We start from the raw sequence: 24,020 nt of genomic DNA on the forward strand, positions 1-24,020 counted from the left end.
TTGAATAAAATTTTATTCAAAAGCGGGGTTTTGACTAGGAACTATCAAACTGAAAAATTCTAGTCAAAACTAGGTTGCATTCCAAAAAATCCAAAGAGAACTGTAAGGAATTAAAAATAAAATATCATCCGAATTTATCTCCAAGTTTTCATTCTTTTTATTTATTCACATACAATCTCAAGTATTCTTTCACGGTTTTTTTCACCATCTCTCTTAGATTTGTAAATTTTTTAATCATAATTACAGTTTTATTTATTTAAAAGTAGTGACTCTAAAATAGAACTTTGAAAATTTCTAAATGGAAAACATCTCTCGGTTCTATGGAAAAGAAAACTAAAAACAAAAATGCTCTTCTACATTTTTAAAAATCTCAAAAATTTCATTTTCGGATCTACACAAAAACAGACTTTTAATAGAAGGGAAAATTTAATGAAAGAGAAAATGAAAAGTTATATAGGAAAAAGGGAATAGTTTTTGTGAAAGAGTTTTACCTTTGCTAAGTTTTATTAAGGATTTTTTTTAAAAATTTTTCTTTATTAATCAGCTGAATATTTAAAAATACTTGTTATTTCAAATTTGCAATTTATTTTTTTTTGTTCAGTTTTCTTTCTTTTATTACATCATTCTCTCCAATATAATGTCTATGGATGAAGCTTTTTTTTCTTTTCCTTTATTCTTTTCTATAATTGGACGTTTATTAAATATTTTTATGTTTCCTTTATATAAATCTTTTTTTTCTCATTTTTTTTCACGCTATTTAAGTTGACTGTTGTCATTGATTTTTTTTCTCTTCACTATAATCTCTTGTGATTTATTTTTCATATTAAGATAATTTTATATTTTTTTATTTTATTGTTTTCTCTATTTTTTTTTCTTAGTTATATTGACCGATCTTGCGGATTTTTTTTACTTTGAATTTTAACGTAAAATTCTTCATGGGGGGCAGGAAGACTTTGCAGTAAAATTTTTTTTATATTTTATTTTAGAGAAAACCTTCCGATTTCAAAAACTAAAAATTCATTTTTATTCTATTTTCTATCATTATTTTTTGTTGATTTTGTAATAAAAAAAAAACGAATTCACATTATGTTGTGTAAGTTTAAGCAGTTTAGGTGTAAATGCAATTAGAATTTTTGCCATTTTTTCTTCATTTAAAGTTTTACTATACTTACAGCAGGTTCACCTCTATAGATTCCTCACTGATTTTATATTTTGAAATTATACTTTCTTTCCAAAAATAATTTTTACTATTTTTGTGAATTTAAATTTTCTGTTAATTTTTATTTGTTTTTTTTTTTTTTTTTCAATTTATCAAAGATTATTTTTGACTTTAAAACAAGCTTTGATAAAATTAATTATTAAAAATTAACAGATATTAAAGAAAAGGGATTTTTAAAAGAATTTTTAAAAGGATTTCATTTTGAGATTCAATGAAATTATTTATAATTTTTTTATTATTTTTATTTTTGAAAAACTTTGCGTGTCTTTCGTAAAACATTTTTTTCTTTTCGCGGAAACTTCTCAAAGAAGTTATATAAACACATATTCTAAATGTATATATACTCACAAAAATAAAGAACATACACACCAAATTTGTTGTGTACATTACCTAAAATGTCCAATATAAGTTATGAAGAAACAGAGACGCCTGTTTATGATTTCTCTTGCTAAATTTTTCATTTTTTTTTTAAATTTATTGTATGTGGCTAGTCAATATTTCCTTCTCACTTTTCTCATCCCCTTTATGTATAAGTTTATTATGACCTACACTATGGCTACAAATATTTAAAAATTATTAATATATTGTATAATTTATTTAATTTATAAATCCAGTTTTAGTCTCTGTCCGGAGACGCAGTTTTTCTTTCACTCGTTCTTTTGTCATGAGTCTCTTCTACAAAAACATCTAAAACAACAGTTAAGTTGACTATTTTTTCTTCTTTTTTGCAAATCTTTATATTCTTGCTTTTTACATTTATTTTTCCTTTCTCTTAAGATTTTTTTTGGGATTCATTTTGGAGACTTTCTTTTGCCATCATTATGTTCCTTGTAAAATTTGAATATTCTTTCTTTGAATTTTTGAGGTTAGGAATTTCTTCAGGTTAGGTTGCTTTTTTTTCTCATTCTCTCTGCATGAATTAAATTAAATTCCCTTGGCCATTGAAGTTTGTTTTGTGGACGCTTGATTGTCGTATTGGCCTTATCTATCTAATCGACTTAATCAAAAATGCTGGAACTTTGCAAAATTCATTGAGAAAATTTCATTTCTGAGGTTATGTTTTATTGGCGTCATCTTGTTTGTAAGACTTTAATTTTATTCTCTTATTGAAGATGCCTAATCATGGTCATTCGTGTCATTTTAGCTCTAAGAAACAAACATGATCTTGTAGAACGATCTTAAAAATGTTTCAAAAATGCGTCACCGATGAAACATCAGCACGTATGTTTCATGAATGTTTTTCATGCATTTTTAAACAAATATTCACTGAATTTTTCTCAATTGATCTCAATGGAAAAACGTGAATATATTTGTCGATTTTTGACTGATTTTGGATCCTCAACAAGAATAAATATTTCCTGTGTATGTTTCATTTGAAAAAAGACAATGACACGAGCGACCATAAATTAAATCTTTTTTTATATTTTTTCTCTTTTTGCTTTCTTGAATTACCTCAGAAATTCAGTCTTTTAGAATCAGACGCTTTTAGAAGCCATTAAACGCTCAAAAATAATTTTGGTTTAACAGGTTTAACAGCAAATCCCTTGAAACATTAAAATCACAAGACATAACCTCACAAAGTTTGTTTTTTTTTTGCAATGAAATTAATACAAAATTCCAGACTGATTTTGTGCATTCAAAACCCAAATCCTTTCAAACTACTAATCAATAAAAATTCCCATCAGCAGAAATGCCACAATGTATCCTTTTCTTCTCCGTAAATAGGACATGTTTCATCATTGTATCCATTTGTGTTTCACATTCTTATGAAAAGATTTTTTGAAATTGTTTTACTGTATATGGAATTTACAGTGTAAGTTTTTTGCTCTAATTTGGGAAAGTTTTTTCATTTTTTATAGATTTTATTAAAAGTTGTTTTTTGTTGGATTTCTCGCGGATAAATCCTTCTAATTTCTTACTATAATCACTGTTGCACTATAAAATCACATTTATAATTATTTTTTTCATCAATACAAACTGTGTGCTAATGCTAATCATTTTTTTTCACCTTTTCTATTGCACTGATAAAAACCAAAAAATTAAATTTATCCCCATTTCACCGGAAAAAGTATACTCTTTATGTTTTTTTTTACTATTGGTATTCTATTTATTACTATCTGATTCCTTTATTATTTGTTTTTTTTTTTAGTTTTAAACATTCTCTGTTGCAGAGTTTTTTTTCTCTCATCAACGTGCCTCTTTCCTCTAGTTCTGGTCGTGCCTTAGTTCGTGAAACCATTGCGTATTTTTTTACTCAACCATAACTAAAGCGCTTCGGCACGTCCTTTTATTTTCAATGTAAATTTTAAGTTTCTTTATTTTTTTTTTACATTTTTGAGTGACTTTGCTGCTTCTTTTCCGTTAAATTTTTCTTTTTAAATACCTACAGTAGCACAATGCGCACGTGTTAAGTTTTTCCTTTTAACCAGAACCGTCTCGTCCTTGTAAACCCCATCAGTGTGTGCTTTCCATTCTTGATTTCTATTCAATAATCAAAAACTTATTATGTACACTTAAATCTTTTATTACTATTGCTAGAGGGCACGGACAGGGGCGTCACTGTGTCGCTCTTTTGTTTGTAGTTCCCTCTACCGCGGATTACCATCGGTAGTGTCTGCATTATTACTGCGCGCTTCGTATTCCATTACCTCTTGATAGATGAGCTCCTTCCATTGCTCAACTGTGTGCTCTCGCTCATCAACACTGTGGTCATATGGACCTGGTGCCGGCTACATACACCCATAAAATAATCACAATATTATTAATCCTGACCCATGCTGTGAATGTTAAATTGCAGAGAAGGAATTAAGGAATTAAGGAGACTTACCGCATTCACCTCACTCTCATCATACCAGACATTAATGTAACTATGGACTAAGGCTTGATCAACCGAAATCCGGTGCTCCGGATCGACGACAAGCATCCTGCTGAGGAGATCACGTGCCTGGCTCGCCCTTAGACGACTATGCTCGCTGGAGTCACTCGGAAAGAGGACATCCGGGAAGAGCTTGTCAAATTGGTAGCCAGTATAGCGTGGTCTATTCTCCACGTAGTTGCGAACAGTCGGTTGCAAACGTGCCATAAATGATGCTGATGGTGTACCCAGTTGTTCTAAAATCAATTTACAATTTTTTTAACAAATGATTCCAATAAAATTCTTTGGTTTAAACCATTTTAATATATTTTTTTAAAATTATTTGATTTGATTCTGTTTAGATTTTCTTGAGAATTTTTATTTTTAAATAAATGTGAAAAATTTATGATTTTTATTTATTTATGTTGAAATTTTCGATTTTTGGAAATTTGGAAATAAGGAAAGTACAAATGAGACAATTTTACCATTTCCACAATTCGCCTTCGTGATAAATTTACTTCAAAGTTTGACTTAAGTACTTAACAATAAAAGCTTTAAAATCCTGACAAACATATGTATGCTTAAAACACTTAGGTAAATTTTAAGAAACTTGGAGCTTTGTAGAATAAAAATCTTAAGTCTAGCCTAAAAAAATCTAGCCTTAAAATTTAGGCAAATCTTAAAAAAAAAACCTTAGGCTAAGCTTAAAAAACCTAGGTCTAGCTTAAAAAACTTAGGTCTAGTTTAAAAAATTCCGTTAAGCTTTAAAAAAATTTAGCCTAGATTAAAAAAAAATGGCCTAGGACAAAAAACTGAAGCGTAGCCTAAAAACTTAAGACTAGCTCAAAAACCCTAGACCTAGTTTAAGAAACTAGGTCCAGCTTAAAAAACTTCCGCTTAGCTAAAAAATTTCCGTTAAGCTTTTAAAAACTTAAACCTAGATTAAAAATTGGCCTAGCCCAAAAACCTTAAGCCTAGCTCAACAAACTTAGACCTAGCTCAAAAAAGTTAGGACTAGTTTAAAAAACTTATGTCAAGCCTGAAAAACTTAGGTCTGGCTTTAACTTTGCATTCATAAATTAATTTACCAAAAGTTAAAAGTACATAAATGGAAAATTAATTAGATTTGCAACTAAAATATCCAAAACAAAATTAAAGTTAAACTAATTTTGTGATTTGCTGCAGACTTGGATCGATTGTTTAGGGTGTATAGAAAGCTATTAGTCTGTGGGGATTTGAAAATTGTATTTGGAAACATTTTCGCATATTTCTACACAATAGTCGTGAAAGGGGTGGCTACCATTATTTACCTTATTTGCGTGGAAAATATGACAAAGGAAAACACTTTCCACGAATTTCGATACATTTTCTAGGAAGGTGTGAAAAGAATAAATGTGTTGCAAAAGAACCATGTTTCCTCTGGAGACAAACACACAAAGACCACTCCTAGATGTTCCCTAAAACTCGGATTTCTCATGAAAACTGAGGAAAATTCAAGGAATTCACAACGCGTTCTCCAGACTTGACGAGAAGTGGTACAGAGAAACCACAGCCGAAAAGCTGTATTCCGCTTATTAACCGGAACAACTTTAGTAGTTTCTTTATCCACCGACTTATACCGGTGTGTATACCTTCTCTTAAATAATTATTCTATTAAATCCACACAAAACGCCTTATTTAAGCTTCAAGCTAATCCCCATGTATCTCCAAAGTAATCCCTCTCATAATGCTTTTGAGATAAAGCTATGATTAACTTAGCAATGGGGCAAAATACCTCTTCTTCAGAAGAACTTCTCAGGGATAAGTAAAATTCTAATTTTGATAATAAGCTTATACTGAATAACAATTCAATCCAAAATTGCATAAAAAATTCACTTTTATTTGACAATCAGTATCAAAAAACCGTTGAAGCTCTTCTTGAAGAATTTAAACAGTTCAGAGCAAACTATGTTATCGTCGTAGGTCAGATTGAATTAGGAAACGTTTCCTAAACTTTAGAGCTTTTACAATCTCTAAATTTTCTTTCAGAGAATTAAATTTTCATTTAAAAATTTGGTCTTGTTCACACCTTAAATCGGAACAGTTTGTTTAACAACTGTCCAGAGCAAACCACGTCGTCTAAACTTACCAGACCAAATCAATACGTTCTCTTATGAATTTACCTACAATTCTTATATATTTTTCAGAGCATATTGTCAGCTTCTTTGAAACATCTATTAAGGATTCAATTCCTTATTTGAATTCTCAAGAAAATCTTGATTGAAACAACACAGGACTTACCAATGATCTTATTCCATTGATCAATGTGATCTGTTCCGGGGAACAAAACCCCACCACGAATCATTTCCCCCATAATGCAGCCAACGGACCAAATGTCCACATTCTCATGGTATCCCATACCAAGAATCACTTCTGGTGCTCTGTAGTACCTCGTGACGACATATGGTGTCATCATGAAGGTTGTACCAGCCGTGCGGGCTAGTCCAAAATCTAGGATCTTAAGCGTGCAGTCTGACTTGACCACAATATTGGATGGCTTCAAGTCCTACAAAATTGTGGAAATAAAAGAGTCAAAAAGGAAGTTTTATTTTTGAGGGTAAACCCTTACTCTGTGTATTATTCCCGCCGAGTGGAGATGCTTTATCCCGCACAACATTTGGTACAGTAGATATGACATTCGCTCATGGTCCAAGTCCATTTGGATGACTTGGCATAGATTTGCATCCATAAGTTCCATGACCAAGTAGACATCCTGAAATTCCTCGAGTGTACGCTGTGGCGTGAATGCATTTAGCAGTCCAATGATCTAATGGGCAAAAAATTAACATTTTTAAAGTCCTTAAAGGATGAAGAAACTTCTGAAAGACCCTTCAATGAGAATCAACTCACATTTTTGTGATTGACTAATTTCATAAGTTTGAACTCCCTGTAGGCTCGTTTGGCGTGCGTGACGTTCTGAAATGGTCTCGACAGCTTCTTAATCGCCACATTCTGCTGGGTCACTGTATCATAAGCAGCACTGCAACAATAAATCACACATTGTACATCACGAAGGGTGCCCAATTCTCAATTTATTACTCATTTATATCCCCCAAATAAAAGGAAAAAAAAATTATTTTGGAGTATTGAAAGTCACGAAAAGCATGCAGGAGAGGAAGAATAAGGATTGAAATATTTACTTAGCTGCAACACACCAAAAGCTTTTTTTTCTACAGAAGGCTACTCACTAAGAAAAAATAAATAAAAACCACTTGTAATTTGCAAAATTGAAACGAAAATGTCCTCATACAAAAATTACCAACCCCCTCAAATTGGGCCAAATTCTGCACGCAACACTAAACAATCGGTACGCGCGGGGGTTAAATTAGATTAGAGAGATATGTAAGCACTTGGTGAGTTCTAAGGGTGGTGGTGAGTCTTGTCAGTAGCAGAATAATGTAATGAAATATGTTGTGGTCATATGAGGAAAAAGAACCCCCGAAGCAGTAAACTGAATTTTCAATGTTTCTGTGAGTTATGTTTTTTATGGTTCATTCCAGGTTCATTATAACAAATCTATCACGCAATGTTGCGAGGTTAGAATAATGTTAAAAAAATATCAAAATAATTTTTTATCATTGATATTAAGTCAATTGTAGCAAATATTCGTTGTTTTTCAAAAACATATTTAATGAAAAAAATTGTCAAGAAAAATAAAATAAAAAATAAATCTTTAAAAAATTGAATTTTTCGTGTTTTTACCGAATTTTTTTATTGAATTACACGAATAGCTAATGAATTTGTAACGCATTTTGCGTATTTTAATCGTTTTTATCGCATTTTTCTTAATTTTTTTTATATTATTGCTGGATTTTTTTAAAAGTATTTTCTACTATTTACTTAATCCTGTATTTTATCATATTTCGCGAATATTTATGCCAATTTCTTTCTCTTTAAATAAAATAATGAGTTTATTAAAGAATATTTCATTGTATATCTTCTTGTTTTGAACGCATTTCACAATTTTATCGCTTTTTTATCGTAATTTGTCATTTTTATTGCATTTTACAAGATTTTTTTTGCATTTTATGTAAGTACTTTTAAATGAAATTTGTGTAAATAAATCATATTTTGAACACATTTTTCGTGTTTTTCGGGGAAATCATCTAAACGGATGGAACCCGTAATAAAATAAATAAATAAAATTTTTTCGTGTTTTTACTAAAATTTACGAGATTTTGTCGAATTTTGGGCAATTTTAATTTTTTTTAATCGTTTTTATTTTAACTTTTCAATCTGTTTAGTCTACTTTTCTTAATTATTGTTTTGGTTTATGAATGTTCAAATATTAAATAAATTTGCGAATTTATTACGATTTAAATATTTTTCATTAATGTAACTACCACCTCCTTATTCTTTTAAAGATTTTAAATTAAAAAAATGTAAAAAGAAAATGTGCAAAGAAATAGCCTAAATTTGATACATAATTTGTTCTTAATTATGTTGAAGAGCTCTAATTTTAATAAAAATATTTCGAGGAAAATTCATAATTGCAAAAATATCGTATTTTCGCAGCTATTTACATTTGAATTTCACATTATATTATTTATAAAAGCTGTTCTTGATAGCAAAAATGAAATATAATGCTGTTTGTGAAAATATAAAGCTATCGCGAAACATAATGCTAACATAGAAGCACTGTATATAGCGGATAACTCCTATTGCATTTTGAATATCGAATTGATTACAATTTGGATGAAATTTATTTCAATTCATTTGAATTTAATTCCAATTCATCAAAAATTTATGTTTCTATTCATTCAATTAGTATAAATTTGATTACTTTCAGTTAATCACAACGATACGGTTAAATAATAATTTCGATCTATGTGTAGCCTTATTTTGTAGTTTTTAATCCATTACTACATTATCCTGCTGTTTTGAGTAGAAGCATTATTAGTTGGTGGGTACTTTAGTTCATGATTCCTTTTTTGATTAAAGATTTTGTTTAAATTCCATCTCCTTTTTCTTATTGACACCGTTTTTTTTTTAGGAACAAACATTAAGAACAACAAGTTGGTCAATGTACTCACCAAACAGTCCCTTGTGCACCCAAGCCTCTAGCAGTTAGTCCAACGTACCGACTCGGCACTTCAAATTCCGTATCGCCAAACTGATATCTTTGAAAAATGACTTCACTGCTCATTTTGCACATCCACTCTACCAGAGAGTTATGCGAATCGGACAAAAGAAAATTTTGCAATTTTTCCTAAAGGCTGTAAGTCCGATTTTTCTTATAGCAGTTTATGGCAGTTTCTAACTCCTTTCTTTTCTCTCTCCTAATTATAGCTCCCTCTTTTTTCTGTTTATTAGCTCTACCGCCCGTTGTTGTTTTACCTTTTTTTTTTCTTTTTGGCCTTAATCAATATGAGAACGGAAGCTCAACTACACGACACATTAAGTACTAAAAATCAAAATAATATGTGCAAATACAAACATTAATAAAATAAATAATAGATCCTTGATTAAAGTTTAGAAGATAAAATGTAGTGAAAATTTTTTGATAGTTTAAAACATGCAGCCAACATACTAAACTTTGACACAGAAATATTTTTATTTAGAACTTTTTTTTTATGAGTAATATAACACAGAAATAAAACTAAATAATAAAGTGAGAATAATACATTGGAAATGTGCATATTTTATCATAAATTTAAATTTACTGTGCACTAAAGCTCCACCAGGGAAAACTGTTGGATGATAACTGATGGAATTAACCAATGAACACTCTGCTTGAGTATTTTAGCCAATCACAGAAAATATTCAATTTCTTCTTCTTATTGATTTAATTTTCATTTATTAAACTCCACTCTTGTTCCTTTAAATCATAGTGGAGCCTAAGTGCAAAGTTACATTGAATTGAGTACAGAGAATATATTACTTTAGGTAACAATTTAATGCAAATTCAGTTTTAAATGACTTTGTATTGCAGAGAATTATAAAAATAAAACATTGTCAAACGATTTTCAGCATTGAGGGTGGATTGTAAAAAAAAAACAACATAAAACTTTAAGGAGATTTATAACTCCAATTCAGCATAAAAATATATGTAGGTATAGCGAAATCGTCCAGATATAGCCAAATGGCCATTGGCTATATATAAAATGTTATAAAATACCGCCGAAAAAATCAATGGCAATATCAATAAAACAAGGATAAAATATTTTTATAGCGGGAAATTTAAACATCTGATTTCTCATTCCTTCTTCTATTTTTATATTTTGCAAACAAAAAGCTTTTTACTTAATTTTATCAATATTAAACACCTCCTTTTTATTTTTTCAAATATATATTTGCTTTTTTATTACATTTTTATGGGTTTGTTTTAATTTTTTAAAACCTTTTCCTAATAATTTAAAAATATTTATTTAACTTGCGAAAATTTAATTTAAATTAATAAAGCTTTTTTGCTAGTTAATGAGCTACATTCTAGAAAAAAAATATAGGGGAGACCGGGGCTAATAAAGTCACTTAAGGGTTTATAAAAAGCCTAAAATATCATATTTCCAAGCCAGATAGAACAAAATGGTCTGAGAAAGAGTTGTAGGGCAGTAAATTTCATAAAGAAATGAGCTATACATTTCGCTTTATCTGTTTGGGAAATATGATATTTTGAACTTTTTCTAAACCTTTAAGTGACTTTTTTAACCCCGGTCTCCCCTATCTAAAATTTAAATAATTTAGAAAAGCTTGAGAAAATTTAGAGGTAAAATGAAATTAAGTTAAGGGGATAAAGTTAGCTTGAATAAAATAATTTCCGCAGCTTTTCTATCTTTTAGGGGATGAATGAAAATTATAATGAAGCTGTTTTGTTGAAAATTTTCCTCCCGTGTAATTTTCTCTTCAACTATTTTGCTGCATCTCATTAAGGAATGTGATTTTTCGAGCTTTTCATTAACATTCTCATATAATTAGCACAATATTCCACCTATCCTGTTTATATAACATTTCTTTATTTAAAATTATTTTCATTGCATTTCTTATTGTTGAAATAACAAAAATTCCCATAATTTAAAAACTAAGGAATACCCCTAAAACTGAAAAAAAAGTTTTAGTAGTAATTTTTAATTAAAACAATTTCTTTTATTGGGGTAATCCTCACTTAGAGATATACTATAAAAATGCAATTAAAAAGCGATATAAAATCTCTGAGTAATTCCATAAAATTAGACGATTATTCATAGGGTTTGTTCTTAATAATAACAAAGAATCTCTGCATAAAAAATCTTTGTAAAAAATTCTCTTGTTAAAAAAATCAAAAAGGTTGTTTTTTAATTAACTCACTTTATTTTTTTTTCTAGAGCAACGTACGAGTTGTTGCTTTGTAAATTAATTTTAAAAAATAATGAATCTCCACAGAGGAAAACATGAAAACATGAAAAACATGGAGTTACGTCACATTATTACAGAGACACAGAGAAAAGCAAAGAATTCACAGTGTGTGTGTGGAGTTAGCGAGCAACATAAAGAAGCTTTAAGAAGGCAACATTTTAACCACCAAACGATTGAGAAAAAAAAGAAGAAAATTTTATGGTTAAAGGGATGATTTTTTTTTACTTACCAAACTATACCCTGGGCTCCTGAACCTATGGGCTTTAAATTTTGATATCTCTTCAGGATCGTGAATTTGGTATCACCCACCTCGACGGTGTAGAGGGCGTGACGAGAGCTCATGCTGAAGTCACGAAGTACAATGCTGATTCGATATTAAATCTTATTATTGTCTGCAAAAGACATCGAGACGGAATTATTAGCAAATTTTCCCACACATTCTGCACACCCCACTTTCACTCTATATGCAAATTCCGCGCGAAAACCCCTTTTCTGTTAAATACTCTCTCTCCCTCTCCGCGATATATGTCGTACAATTTGAATTCTTGCGGGAAAATAAACAGAGTGTAGAACTTACATTCACGTCCTGAGTCATTTTGTCTGCCAAAAATTTTCTTTTCTTCTATTAATTTTAACGCATGACGTTCTCTCAACGTGCGGGGAGATTACTATCTTTACTGCTTGTGGCACTATACCGAATTATTTGGAAAGAAAATAAAAAGGAGAAAAAGCTCCGAAATTCCTTACCCCCAATGTAGCTATATAGCTATGGGGTTAATGGCAAGGAAACACCAAAGAAATAAAAATAAGAAAAAAATGGAAAATGCGGCACTTTTCGCGTCTTCGCACTTCGAGAGTTGAGACCGGAATAGAAAATTCATTGGGAACTGATAGTGTGCTGCTCCTTCTACTCGACAGACCGTCTTCATTCATTCACAAAAAGTCTGATTCACCTTGCCCTATCGTCACTGATGCCGTGACGTTCTGATGAGTAATTCGTCTAAGCACTAGCATACATACTTTTGCCTTATCAATCATCCAAACAAACTGATTGTGTTTGGCATAAGATTCTCCTTATCTCAAGCATTCCCACCACCACCACCACCACCCACCTCTATAAATAGAATGTAAAGTCATAATACCGAATGCTAACTATATACAAAAAAGAAAAAAATATATATATTTAAATTAAAAGCAGTTAGAACAATAAGTGGCTACTATAAATAAATCTACACGTCGTCTTATCTTTTGCTAATTAAACACGGTCCATCATTTCGGTCATTTGCTCCACATTACACAATGATTCATCCGCAACATACAAGATTGGTGATTTTAGTCTTCATTTAGAGCTTTTCGTAGCGCGCATTTATCACAAAGTGCCATCAATTAATGTTAGAATTCCGACATGATACAAAAGCCAGATATATTTTTTCTCTTTATTTCAATGACTTTGAGGAAATGAGGAACTTACCATAATGTGCTATATCCCATAGTATCGTCTTAATGCTTTGAGTGACACTGTTTACTGCAAAAGAGACAGAAAGAGAGAGAAAGCTTTGAGATAAGTTGAAAGTTTCATGTGCATATAATTATTTTAATCAATGATCACAATTTTCTCGGAAAAGTTATCAAATAAAAGTCTCTGTTTGTGAGATAATATAACTAGTTGAAAGTTCAATGTAGACATATTAAATTGCTGCCTAGGGAAATTATTTTCTGGTGTGAAGACGAACTTTTATTCATTGAATATAAGTCAGTGATTACTTTACAACTTTTTAACCCTTTATGACAGAAAACTTATTCAGTGAATCGAAATAAGGGGAGTTAGTTTTTTTGTTTAACTTTCAGACGAACTAAAGTGTTTTTACTCTACATGTTCTTTTACCCGGATTTTCCCATTTTCCTATATTTAGTATGCTCGGAAAATTTTTTTTATTGTCTTTGGGCACATAAAAATTTACATAAAAAATATAATTCTTTTTTAGAATGAAATGGATTCGGTTTAAGGAAAAGTTTTAGAACTTTCAAGAACTTTGGTTGAAAATTATCTTTTCTAGAGAATTGGGAAATCCTAGTTCGTGAAATGATCCTTGGTATGATTTGAATAAAAATTACAAAGTCAAATTATAATTAAAACTCAAAACAAATTAAGAATCATGAAAAGTTTAAGAAAACTACAAATTATCAATTTGTAAATTAATTTAATATAAAGAAAGCTAATTTATATATCTTATAATATGTTAAAAAAAATATGTACCATAACCAGAATTCTATTCAATCATCCCCCTTCAAATAAAAAACAATCGCGAGCTTTTTTAAACCGCCTTTTCTTTATCCTGTCATTCTAACAATTTTGCACAGAAATACCTCATTCTAAAACAATTTGTAGCTCTTTTTATGCTCTCTCATTTCACATAACATTTGTTGGGGAAAATCACTGGAAAAACTTTTTATTTAATGCTTTCCCAGATTTCGGAGCTTTTGTGGCAAACTCATGTTTGTTTTCTCGTTCATTTCGCATTAGTGGAAAAAGGGACAAACTATAGGGGAGACCGGGGTAAAAATAGTCAATTTGCATAAATCCTTATCTGCAGGATTCCCCAAGGGCAAGAAAATTTCCTCGATAGGTCATTCTTATAGGAAATTTCCTGGCCTACAACTTTGTCTCAGACCACTTTTCTCTATCTCCACGGGAAATATGAGTTTTCGAGCTTTTCCTAAACCCTTCCGCTTCTGACTATTTTTAAACGCGGCGGGTAAATATAGTCACCAGTTGGCTAAATAAAGTCGGTCGAATTTTCCGACATTTCCAATGATTTTCCACCTGAGAGATTGATAGTAGTTGATAGCTAAACTTCTCACCTTTTGATTCGCGACAAGGAATTTCACTTTTATACGCACTAAAACAGAGAATTTTGCGATTTTCTCAAACACGCCATTTTGCAACAAATGAATAGAAAATATGCCAAAAATTTCGATCTCCCATATGATTTACATGGGATGACTAGATCTACCCCAAGGGGTATGTTTTGATTCAAAAAATTGTATAGAAAAATCATTAAAAGTTATTGAAGAATACACCTTGGCAATGTTTTCTGTAGTAACCCAGCTAGTGAGAAAAATTATCAGATTGGAAAATTGCTGAAGGAAAACTTCGGAAAACGCGTTTTTCTCAATACGCAAAAGTTTGGGAAATGGGCCAAAAATCTATTTTCATTTTTAACTCCTAAAGTACTGATCGCATAACCTCCAAATTACTGTCAAAAATTATAGGTTGGTAGGGCTTTCCACCAGAATTTTTTCCGATTTTTCCGATTAATAACTTCGGAGAAATTGGCATTTGAAAATTCGAAAATGACTATTTTTACCCCGGTCTCCCCTATATGTTTGTCCCTTTAATCCTAAAATAAAAGTTGGTCGTTTACAATCTTTAAAGGGGACAAAAATGTTCCATTTGTCATTAAAGAGTTTAAGGAATTTGTGATAAGAAGAAAAATATTAAATGCTGATTAGAATATTCAGATGAGTCTCCGTGATGAATCACGGAAATGCATAAAAAAATTAGCAAAATGTCTTTTTTTTTAAATTTAATTTTGAGTAAATAAGACAGATTGATTTGAGTCTTCCATTTTCATTATCTATCCCATTAAAAATATTTCTTTTGTCAAATTTCTCTTCAAAAATGAACAAAGGTTAAGAAGAAGATAATGCTCATTCTTTAGTGGGCGTAATGTATTTTATTAACCTGTCTGTGAGTTTATTAATTTATCAGGCTGAATAAACACACCTATTTATTTATTATGCTTGTAGCATTAGCTAATATTTGACATTATTATAAGGTAGGTAGGTATGTCTATTTATAGTGTACAAAAATATCTTTATTCATTAGTACATATTGATTTGTCTTTAGGCAGTTTTGGGCATTTTCCCAAACTCTTTTCTCTGCCTAAAATAAAATCTCCTTGAGATATATCCTTAAGGGAAGTACGAAGAATAAAATTTAAAGTTATAAATCTTTAATTTTATTTTCATTAAGGTAATAAATATTTTATGGGACCTTGTAATTTCTATATAACGCTATGCAGCAGTAAGTTGTTGAATAAATATGATGTCATTGTTGTTTTTCCTGCCATGAAAGTCTATAAGAAGTTGGGAAATTTGTTAAACCTACACCATATAACTGCTATATAGGTTAAAAAGTTGTCAAAGTATGTATTTAGATTAATTATTGGATTAATTTCATCTTGAAGGGGTTATAACTTGATAACTTGATGATTCCTTTAATGAATTCTTTATGGATTCCCGAATGAATTCTTGATGAATTTCTTAATTATTGTCTCCAATGGAAAAACTGGTAGATGAGACACCTACTACATGTATTTAAATAAATTAGTAGTCCATATTCTTACATTCAAAAGACCCCATCATTTTCACATTATCCTACCATATTTATTAAATTATGTAATCTGTATGTGTAAACAAAAATAAGCAGAATTATCTGTTTCCCAATTCCTTTTCATTGAACCATTAAAAACAAAGATTTAATTATAAACGGAGCATTATCAGTTGCCAATGTTAATATTAGTGGCATGTATAATTATATAAAAAAGCGTGTATTTAATTTAAATTAATTCAAATAAATTGTATGTTTTTGGTTTTCAGAGAATAACAATTTTCTACCATTTGGCACATGCATCAATTAATTTGATTTACTGGAATTGGAATGCAATTTTTGGGAGTTTGTGTTTTTTTATCTGTTATTTTCTTTTTAATTAATGTTTTTTGTGTATTTGCATAATATTGCATTGAGTATTACGCTTCATTACCATCAATACGATACTGGGAAAATTATTTTATTTTCTCTGGAAATTAATGATTATTTTTTTAAATAGAGAATTTTATCGTTTAAATCTGTGTTAATCAAAAAATAATTACATAGTCTTTTCTTAAATGTTTAACCCTTTATGGCTCGTTTGGAAAGTTTAAAAATTATAAAAGAAAATAAATAGATTTTTTTAGTTTTTTATAATCAATACGCAATCATTACAGATGTATGTCTAGATAGTTCCTGGAATTATCATAATTAACAGGAAATGCTTAAGGACTTTCAGGATCAAGAAGAACGCAAAACAAAGAATTAAAAAATCGCTATTTAATGCCAAAAATCCCTTCTCTGAGAAAAGTATGTAAACAAATTTTTATTCCAAGTTCAACTCAAAAAATTAGATAGATTAATACTTACTTAAAAGTCTAAAAAATTTATTAAAAACCTTTTTAATTTTTCAGCTTTAACTCGCCTAAAGAAAATTCATTCATAAATTTCTTTTTTTGCAATAAATCTACAAAGCCCACATAATGCACAAAATAATAAATAAAAGTGATATTTGAAAAGGATTTTCCAATTATTCATTTTTCTTTGATGCATATTCTGCATCAAAATCTCTGTTTATGCAATAAATTGCAAAAGAGATGAGAAAAATGCTTTTCTTCCGCATGAAAAATTTATTATATACGTATAAAATATTTTCAAAAGTGAACTTTTCAGATTTATCTGTAGGCATTTATCAAGTATTTACAATCCGCAGAGCAATCAATAAAACAGTACAAGAGAGACTCCCCTGTGTGGAAGGAAATGTAGTTATAAATGGCCTGGTGGAGCGGAAAAAAAGGAAGAATGACAAGGAATCCCCAATCTAGCACCACACACACCCGACGACATCACCGTGCTTGGCATACCCATAGTCATTGTGAAAGTTCAATCGATATTTTTATATTTGAACGAATATATTTTTATCCTTTTATATATTTAATGCAAACACCCCGAGAAGTAATCACGGAAATCGTTGTGGGAAAAGCTCGTATGCGGAGCTTTTGGTGCACATGGTGTGCGAGGACATAGCTGAATTGGAGTTTTCGCCAGAGAATGGATGAGAGAGATGAAAATCACTTCTTTTTTTTTCCTCCACACCAGACAATGCCAAAATGATGGCTGTGCGTCTTTATGGTTATGATATTCTGCATGAGAAAAATGCTCTATTTTCTCCACATTTAATGTTCCCTCTTTGAGTACAGTGCAAACAATTTGGGTATAATGTATCCGCTACGCTTCTAGTCCTGCTTGTAGCCATGTGCGCAAGTCAATATTCCGAAATATAATTCCAAAATACATATTATAAGGACACACATTGGTGTTAGACAAGAGTTTGGGGTGGATTTTTGGGGGTGCAATAGAGTTAAATTTGCCTAATAAAGAGGTATAGGTGTAGGTATATTTTAATCCTTTCTTCGTCCTTTTTGCCGCGCTATACAACACGGAAAATCACTTCCACCATGTTAAGTTCCACAAACTTACAACAAGGGGGATGGCAACTATGTACGTACATATGAATAGAAGTGTTGGAATTTTTTTTTAGAGATGCTTCACATTTTCAATTACCTCTCAATGGTAGGGGGTGGAAGTAGGTAGTTAATGCTGGCTTCTAATAAACTCTATACTATATAGAGTACTTTGTAAAACCCTTGGTAGTCACACGAAGGCACAAACTACATAGGTTCCACGTACAGAATTACCAACAAACTAAAGATATTCTCATCTCTCACTGAAAGCTAATCAATGTAAAATATTTTTCTATGGCACATTGTTTGAAGTTTTTTTTATAGTATTTCACTTTACATTCCATACATAAATAAATATGTATATAATGTGGTTGAAAGGGGTTGAACTCAATAGTTTATGGATTTTTTTCTCAAGTATTGTCCTCCTTTCGGCACGCTCACTCTAAATTATTGCAGTTTCAGTGAAACTTTTATTCACTCAAAAGGATGTCTCTCACAAGAGCTTATCTACATATATGTATGTATGTATATTCTATATATTGCTATGCACCATAAACTTTGCACCAAAGTTTATTTCACGAAAAAAAAAACGAATCACATCCCACACACAAATTCTCAGAAGAAATTTAGCATTGATTTTGCGGAATTTCTTAACTCAATGAAGGCGGTAAATTCCGCAGCATTGAATAAGGGATGGTGATGTAAAAATTACAAATTCACTGGAGCGACGACGCTTTTCGCACACAATTTCCACCACTAAAGTCAATCCTAGCGCAGCCCAACACTATATAATTTTCCCAACGAGCAAACCCCTCTCGAAAGTACTCTCACCAAGAGAATCCTATTCGGGCCATATTCTCTCGATTATTATTGTTAACTTGAAGTTTTCTCTTTTATGCTCCCCCCAATACAACCATAGCCACGTAGAGGACCCATAAAAGCTATTCACAGATTCTTTAGCTAAACACACACACAGGCACCCCTGATGAAAGAGGGTGCCTCGCAAATGGGGGAGGAAAATTTTCGGCTGGAGAGTGAGCGGGCATGCGCCCTAATGGTAATTCCGGTGTTATATAAATCGTGTGATTTTTATCATCATTCACCGGGGGATGACGTCAGAGGGGTCGATCGATTTTCAAACGGGGTGGCACAAGAAGCCACACTCTTCCATATCACTTACACCGGGACCCATAATATACATAATATTACCTATAAATATAAAATGGGAAAGGCCTCGCATATGTACAAAAAAAGTGGATGTAGAAGCGGGAGGACTAGAGCATACACATTAAGCCTCTGCTCGTTTGTGAACTCATCTACAATTCATCCACCCGAAATCGGCCAAGAGAGCCAAGGAAAGGCCACTTCATCACCCCTCCATTGCCACCCCCCTTTGCTGCATCCCCAAAAGTCTCCTATATGCTCTGGTTGGCTCGTTGCCGCCACTCTTGCCCAACATCTAGTTTTTGCCAAAACATCCGAGTTTGGTGAGAAGAAAAAGAAAGAACTAACCCCCTGTCGAAAAAAAAACAGAGGGTGGTTTGGGAGCTGTAATGGATTCTTTATCGTCGTTTTCTTTAATGGGCAGAAAGAGAATTTTTCTCCTTCGTCGACCACCCCTCACACACGCGCAAATTCAATCAATTTTCCCAATAGGTGTCGCAATCACGGAAATAGATATATACATACATTTTCGGGAAGTAAATTCATGCGGGGGAGTTCCGGGGTAAAACACAAGCAACATTGCCACCGTATTTATTCCATTCCAAATTGTTATTGCAACGATGAATTGAAATGGAATGCAGAGTGTTCCAGTTCAAAATTAAATTTTTGGCTCTACAGCATGACGCCTAATTATTTCTTTCCAAAATCTCAACTGATATATTTTGGAAAATTAAGTTTTCCATAAAAGACTCGAAAGCTGTGAAAATATCTTTTACTCGATAAAATTTTAGAGCTTTATTATTGATATTGTTTTCAATTTGAATAAAACTATCAATGGAACGCCTAATGTGCGGCGTCTAGTAGTCGGCAATATTTCAAGAGAGGTTCTTTAGGCTTGTTATTAGAAAGAAGGATGTAGGCGTACGTAATTTCTTTTATCAATAATCCTTGTCAAATTTGCTTAAGAGGAACAATTTTATTAATTTCCTTAAATTATAATAATTTCTTTAAATTAATACAATTATTTTTGTTTTTCGTCTTTCTAACACAAGTTTTAGATTTAAGAAAAAAGACATTTTTAAAAATATTTGTTGGGAATTAAAAAGTAGAGATGAGTTTCTAAAAAAAATAGTTCAGAATTGAATTAATATGGTTTTTTGCTACTTATGCACATGCTGCCAATAAAATAGTGGTGTAGCAAAGTAAAGATGTTGTTTAAACGTCCTAAGTTCAGGCAGTTTTATGTTTTAGAGACCAAAAAATTTATTTGCTAATACAATTAAAAAAATTAAATAGATTTTTTAAAATCAAAAAATATAACAAAAAAAAAGAAATTTTTAAATATGAAACGTTAGAATAAATGTGTAAAACGTTAAGCAAGAAGCATTAATGACCACAAAACGTTTAAAAATACCTTTTATAAAATCACATTGATCGAAAAGACTTTAGCCACTTTATCCTATATCTTTTCTAATCAGGAAGTAGCATTTCACCGTAGAAGACATTCAATAGTACACCTTATTTCGTAAAAAATGGGAAAGTGCGGCTAGAGTTACGTATGCATTTATGTAGTGAGTTTAAATAATGATCCTACAATATTCTTTAAATTCCTTCCAAATTCTAACCAGGATTTTTTTTCTTCATCTTCAATCCCCAATCTTTCAGAATTACCTTTTATTACGTCTTCCTATTTCCGTTTGGGTTAGTTTTTCAGCCTAGGCCCTATCAGGTTTAGGTTCAGTTACTTCTTGGGAATTCTTTTCGTCAACATCCGATGGACATGGCGCCTAGCCAACATATTCTTGACTTAATTTATTGTCACCTCAGCGTAATTAAATGAAAATCCAACCTCCCTTCATCTAAAAGACTGCATCTGTATTCAAAACAACAACGATTTAGATATGAGGAATATGAGCTAATTAGATGGTGTACCACAATTATTCTATCATTGCGGTTATAATCCAAGTTAGGCCTAGTTCAGCCTAGTACCTAATTTTTATCCTAAAGACTCTAAAATTGGGCATTTAATCGTCGAATTAGATAAATATCCAAGAAATGATTTTCTTATGTAAAATAAATTTTTATTCCAAAGCGATAATCAATATGGGAAGACATGTGAATAAAATTACAAAATATACATAAAATAATTTTTTGAGCCCACACCTGCTGCCGGAAGATTAATTTGGTCTTTCTTTTAGCTGTGTTTCTTTCAGACACAGCTTTTGTGTACCGAGCAAAATCGAAAGTCGTCAGATCGGGCTCAAACTTGGGATGAGCACGAATTAGGGTCCCCACATTCCAAAAAACGTATGCGCCAAAAAATTTTTTTTTCCGGCCGGCCGTCCGGCCGGCCGTCCGTCCGTGGTTCAACTTGAAATTGCAAGAGAACGGTAATAGATAGAGACTTGCGGTAAACGGCAAAGTTTAAAAGTCGACTGGAAGACGTCCGATTATGACGTCAAATTTTACCCCCCACCCCCCCGTCCGCCATTTTGAATAACCTCAAAATTTTGTTTTCGCTATATCTCAGCCCCTGTAATAGCTAAAAATCTGAAATTTTTATATGTTGTAGGGGCCATCAAGAGCTTTCCAACGATACCTCATTTTCGAAAATCGGTCAAGCCGTTTAGTCAATATGGCCGCCACAATTTTTCATCGAAAATCGACCATAACTCGAAAACGGCTTGACCGATTTTGATCAACCCGGGGTCAAATGAAAGATCTCAACAAATCCTACAACTCTCTAGAACATCAGAAGTTTCAAAAGTGACCGCTAGAGGGCCAAAAATCAAAAACAAAATTTTCGAGTACTTTTCGATGAATATCTCGAAAACGCCATTATCGATTTGCTTCATTTTTTGATATGTTATAGCTGACCATATTATCTAGCTCCATGCCAAAAATGAAGAAAATCTATGTCGCCGTTCTCGAGATATAGCCTTCCAAAGTTGGCATGTCATATCTCGGGTTCTACAAGTCCGATTTTGATCAACTCAAGCGCAAATGAAAGGTTTCGTGAAACCCTACAAATGTCTAGAACATTGCAACTTCGAGAAATGACCACGAGAGGCACTAAAGTCAAAATCAAAATTTTCGAAAATTTCGAACTCGAATATTTCGAAAATGCTATTATCGATTTACTTCATATTTTAATATGTTATAGCTGAGGTTAAGACCTTTCCAACGATAGCTCAAACTCGAAAATCTATGAAGCCGTTCCCGAGATATGGTGTTTTAAATATTTCTTGGGGGATGACTTTTCAACTTTTCCCGACTTTGCGCGTATTTAAATTAATTCGCGTTCTAGTTTGCTCTCACAAAATTGGTACACTGAAAGAAACACAGCTCTCGTAAGCTTGGTCAGCTTACCAGTACATTTTTTTCGTGGAAATCTGAGTGAATGTGAAAAATGTTCTTTGCGCGATTTAAAAGAATCTCACAGAAGTAAGCAGCAGTCGTGCAGCTCGAGGGGCGAAAGTGGTTATGAAGAGTCGATGCTTATGGAAATGTTTGCGTTTCTGCGGCTGTTTTGTGTGCCGAAACCTACCCCCCGTGAGTCCCAAACAAGGGGTGACCGGGTGATCAATAACTACACCACGCCCACCCACACACAGCAGTGAGACCGACTCTCTGTGAGAGGGCGCAGATCGATGGAGTCTCACCCTTTTGAGGTGCGAGGGAGGGTGCCGCACGGGGGAGCGTTCCGCGCTCGCAAAGCGCCCACCAACTCTCCCTATGACATATATTCTTCCCATTATATTGCAACCCCTATCTCGCCAAGACACCCCAAACCTACTCAATACACGCCAAACCCGGGAGTCTGGCGGTACTCCACTGCTGGCAAGACATCTCTGCATAAGAGCGCTTGCAGTTTCATTTTAGGTGGACTGACTAAGACGAGTTGATTAATTTTTTGCCTATTTTTGCACAAAATCGATGACACACCAACCGAACGGGAAGCGCTCATATACTCCATACCAAACCCCAAACCCAACGAATTCAACGAAATTTCATACATAGGGCAATCCTGGCGTGTCTCAATGCGACATTTAATACAAAGGATTAAATAATTTCGTCCTTGCAGGTATTGCAGTTGTGCAGCAAAATAATAATTTATTAATTTATCATATACCAATTCTCGGGAAAAATCCCTCCTTGTCTTCTTCCACAACAAAAATACCCCATTTTGTGCAAAATTACCCCCTCAAAACGACTAAAATCATTTAGGAGGCAATCCCGGATGTTCCGGAAATGCGAAAAGTGGATAACTTTCAGAGAAAAAAGGACATTTTCTTGTAAAATTTTCACGCGACGAAAAGGAAAATTCTGACAGGCAGTCATTAAAACATTCAGCTGTGTAGGAAAATTCATTTTCCCGCTCAATTGAGTATATTTACGTGATTTTTCCTACTCACCCATATAGTAGAGAGTGCTTAGAAGACAATAGAATGAAATTTTTCAATTTTAATCACTTTTAATCACACCAAAATTGCAAAAAAAGCAAAAAATTTGCCACACACACGTCGACTGCACCTACCACATTCGTAAACTCTGCATACCAGTTGGGTGATTGGATGGTGGAGTGGACGAAACTATTGAGATTGACAAAAAACCCCAAGAAACCCTTCATATGCATCTTAACGAAAACTTTGAGTTTTTTTTTGAATTACTTTAACCGTTAGTTTCGTCAAGTTCGTTATTTCAAATTAAATTTAACGAAAAAGTTGCTCTTTTGGCAAAGAAGGTTTTGATTTAATTTTAATCTAAAGCAAATCATAATATTTGTTAATATAGTAATTAAATTAAAACATACTAAAAGTTCACGAAAAAACTTCGTTCAGTTTTCGAGATATTCATTGAAATGTATTTGGAAAACAAATGATTTTGATATTACCGCTTCTGGTGGTCATATTGCAGAGTTGAAATGTTCTAGAGATTAATCGATTTAATTAATATTTTTCACTTGAGTTTATTTTTATTAAAATCAGACAAACAGAACAGGAAATATGAACAATTTTTGTTTAACCCTTTGAGGTCTGCGATTAATCTAGCGAGCTGATTGAACTAAAAATAATT

The 24,020-nt window shown here is 32.1% G+C and overlaps 2 protein-coding genes across 7 annotated transcripts in view; both read right to left on the minus strand.

Moving 5' to 3' along the window:
* Positions 1-24,020, minus strand: part of LOC129790123 (WD repeat-containing protein 19) — an 829,031-nt gene that overhangs the window by 221,359 nt on the left and 583,652 nt on the right. The gene's annotated exons all lie outside the window — the stretch shown is intronic.
* LOC129790306 (stress-activated protein kinase JNK) lies at positions 134-23,505 on the minus strand. 6 transcript variants are annotated; one of them, XM_055827772.1, is made up of 9 exons: positions 23,360-23,503; positions 12,916-12,969; positions 11,674-11,836; positions 6,963-7,092; positions 6,682-6,879; positions 6,354-6,618; positions 4,047-4,330; positions 3,868-3,948; positions 134-3,700 (listed from the first exon to the last, which is right to left on the minus strand). In XM_055827772.1, exons 3-9 carry the CDS (start codon positions 11,784-11,786, stop codon positions 3,674-3,676), a joined length of 1,098 nt encoding a protein of 365 aa, XP_055683747.1. In that variant the 5' UTR covers positions 11,787-11,836; positions 12,916-12,969; positions 23,360-23,503; the 3' UTR covers positions 134-3,673. The 6 variants fall into 6 exon arrangements, with proteins under 6 accessions (XP_055683747.1, XP_055683742.1, XP_055683743.1 ...); XM_055827767.1 differs by having other exon boundaries at positions 134-3,948; positions 23,360-23,505; XM_055827768.1 differs by lacking the exon at positions 23,360-23,503 and adding an exon at positions 17,881-18,550 and having other exon boundaries at positions 134-3,948.

This window comes from Lutzomyia longipalpis, chromosome 2 (assembly GCF_024334085.1).
Source record: "Lutzomyia longipalpis isolate SR_M1_2022 chromosome 2, ASM2433408v1".
In the NCBI taxonomy this organism is placed as follows: Eukaryota; Metazoa; Arthropoda; class Insecta; order Diptera; family Psychodidae; genus Lutzomyia; species Lutzomyia longipalpis.

What these genes read in the sequence shown, in the direction of transcription:
- LOC129790306 (XM_055827766.1), bottom strand. Translation starts at nt 9,267, where the DNA reads ATGTGCAAAATGAGCAGTGAAGTCATTTTTCAAAGATATCAGTTTGGC. An exon ending in AATTAGTCAATCACAAAAAT is followed by an intron (nt 6,880 to 6,962) that starts GTGAGTTGATTC and finishes TTTGCCCATTAG; the next exon opens with ATCATTGGACTGCTAAATGC. An exon ending in TCAATGGAATAAGATCATTG is followed by an intron (nt 4,331 to 6,353) that starts GTAAGTCCTGTG and finishes AATTGATTTTAG; the next exon opens with AACAACTGGGTACACCATCA.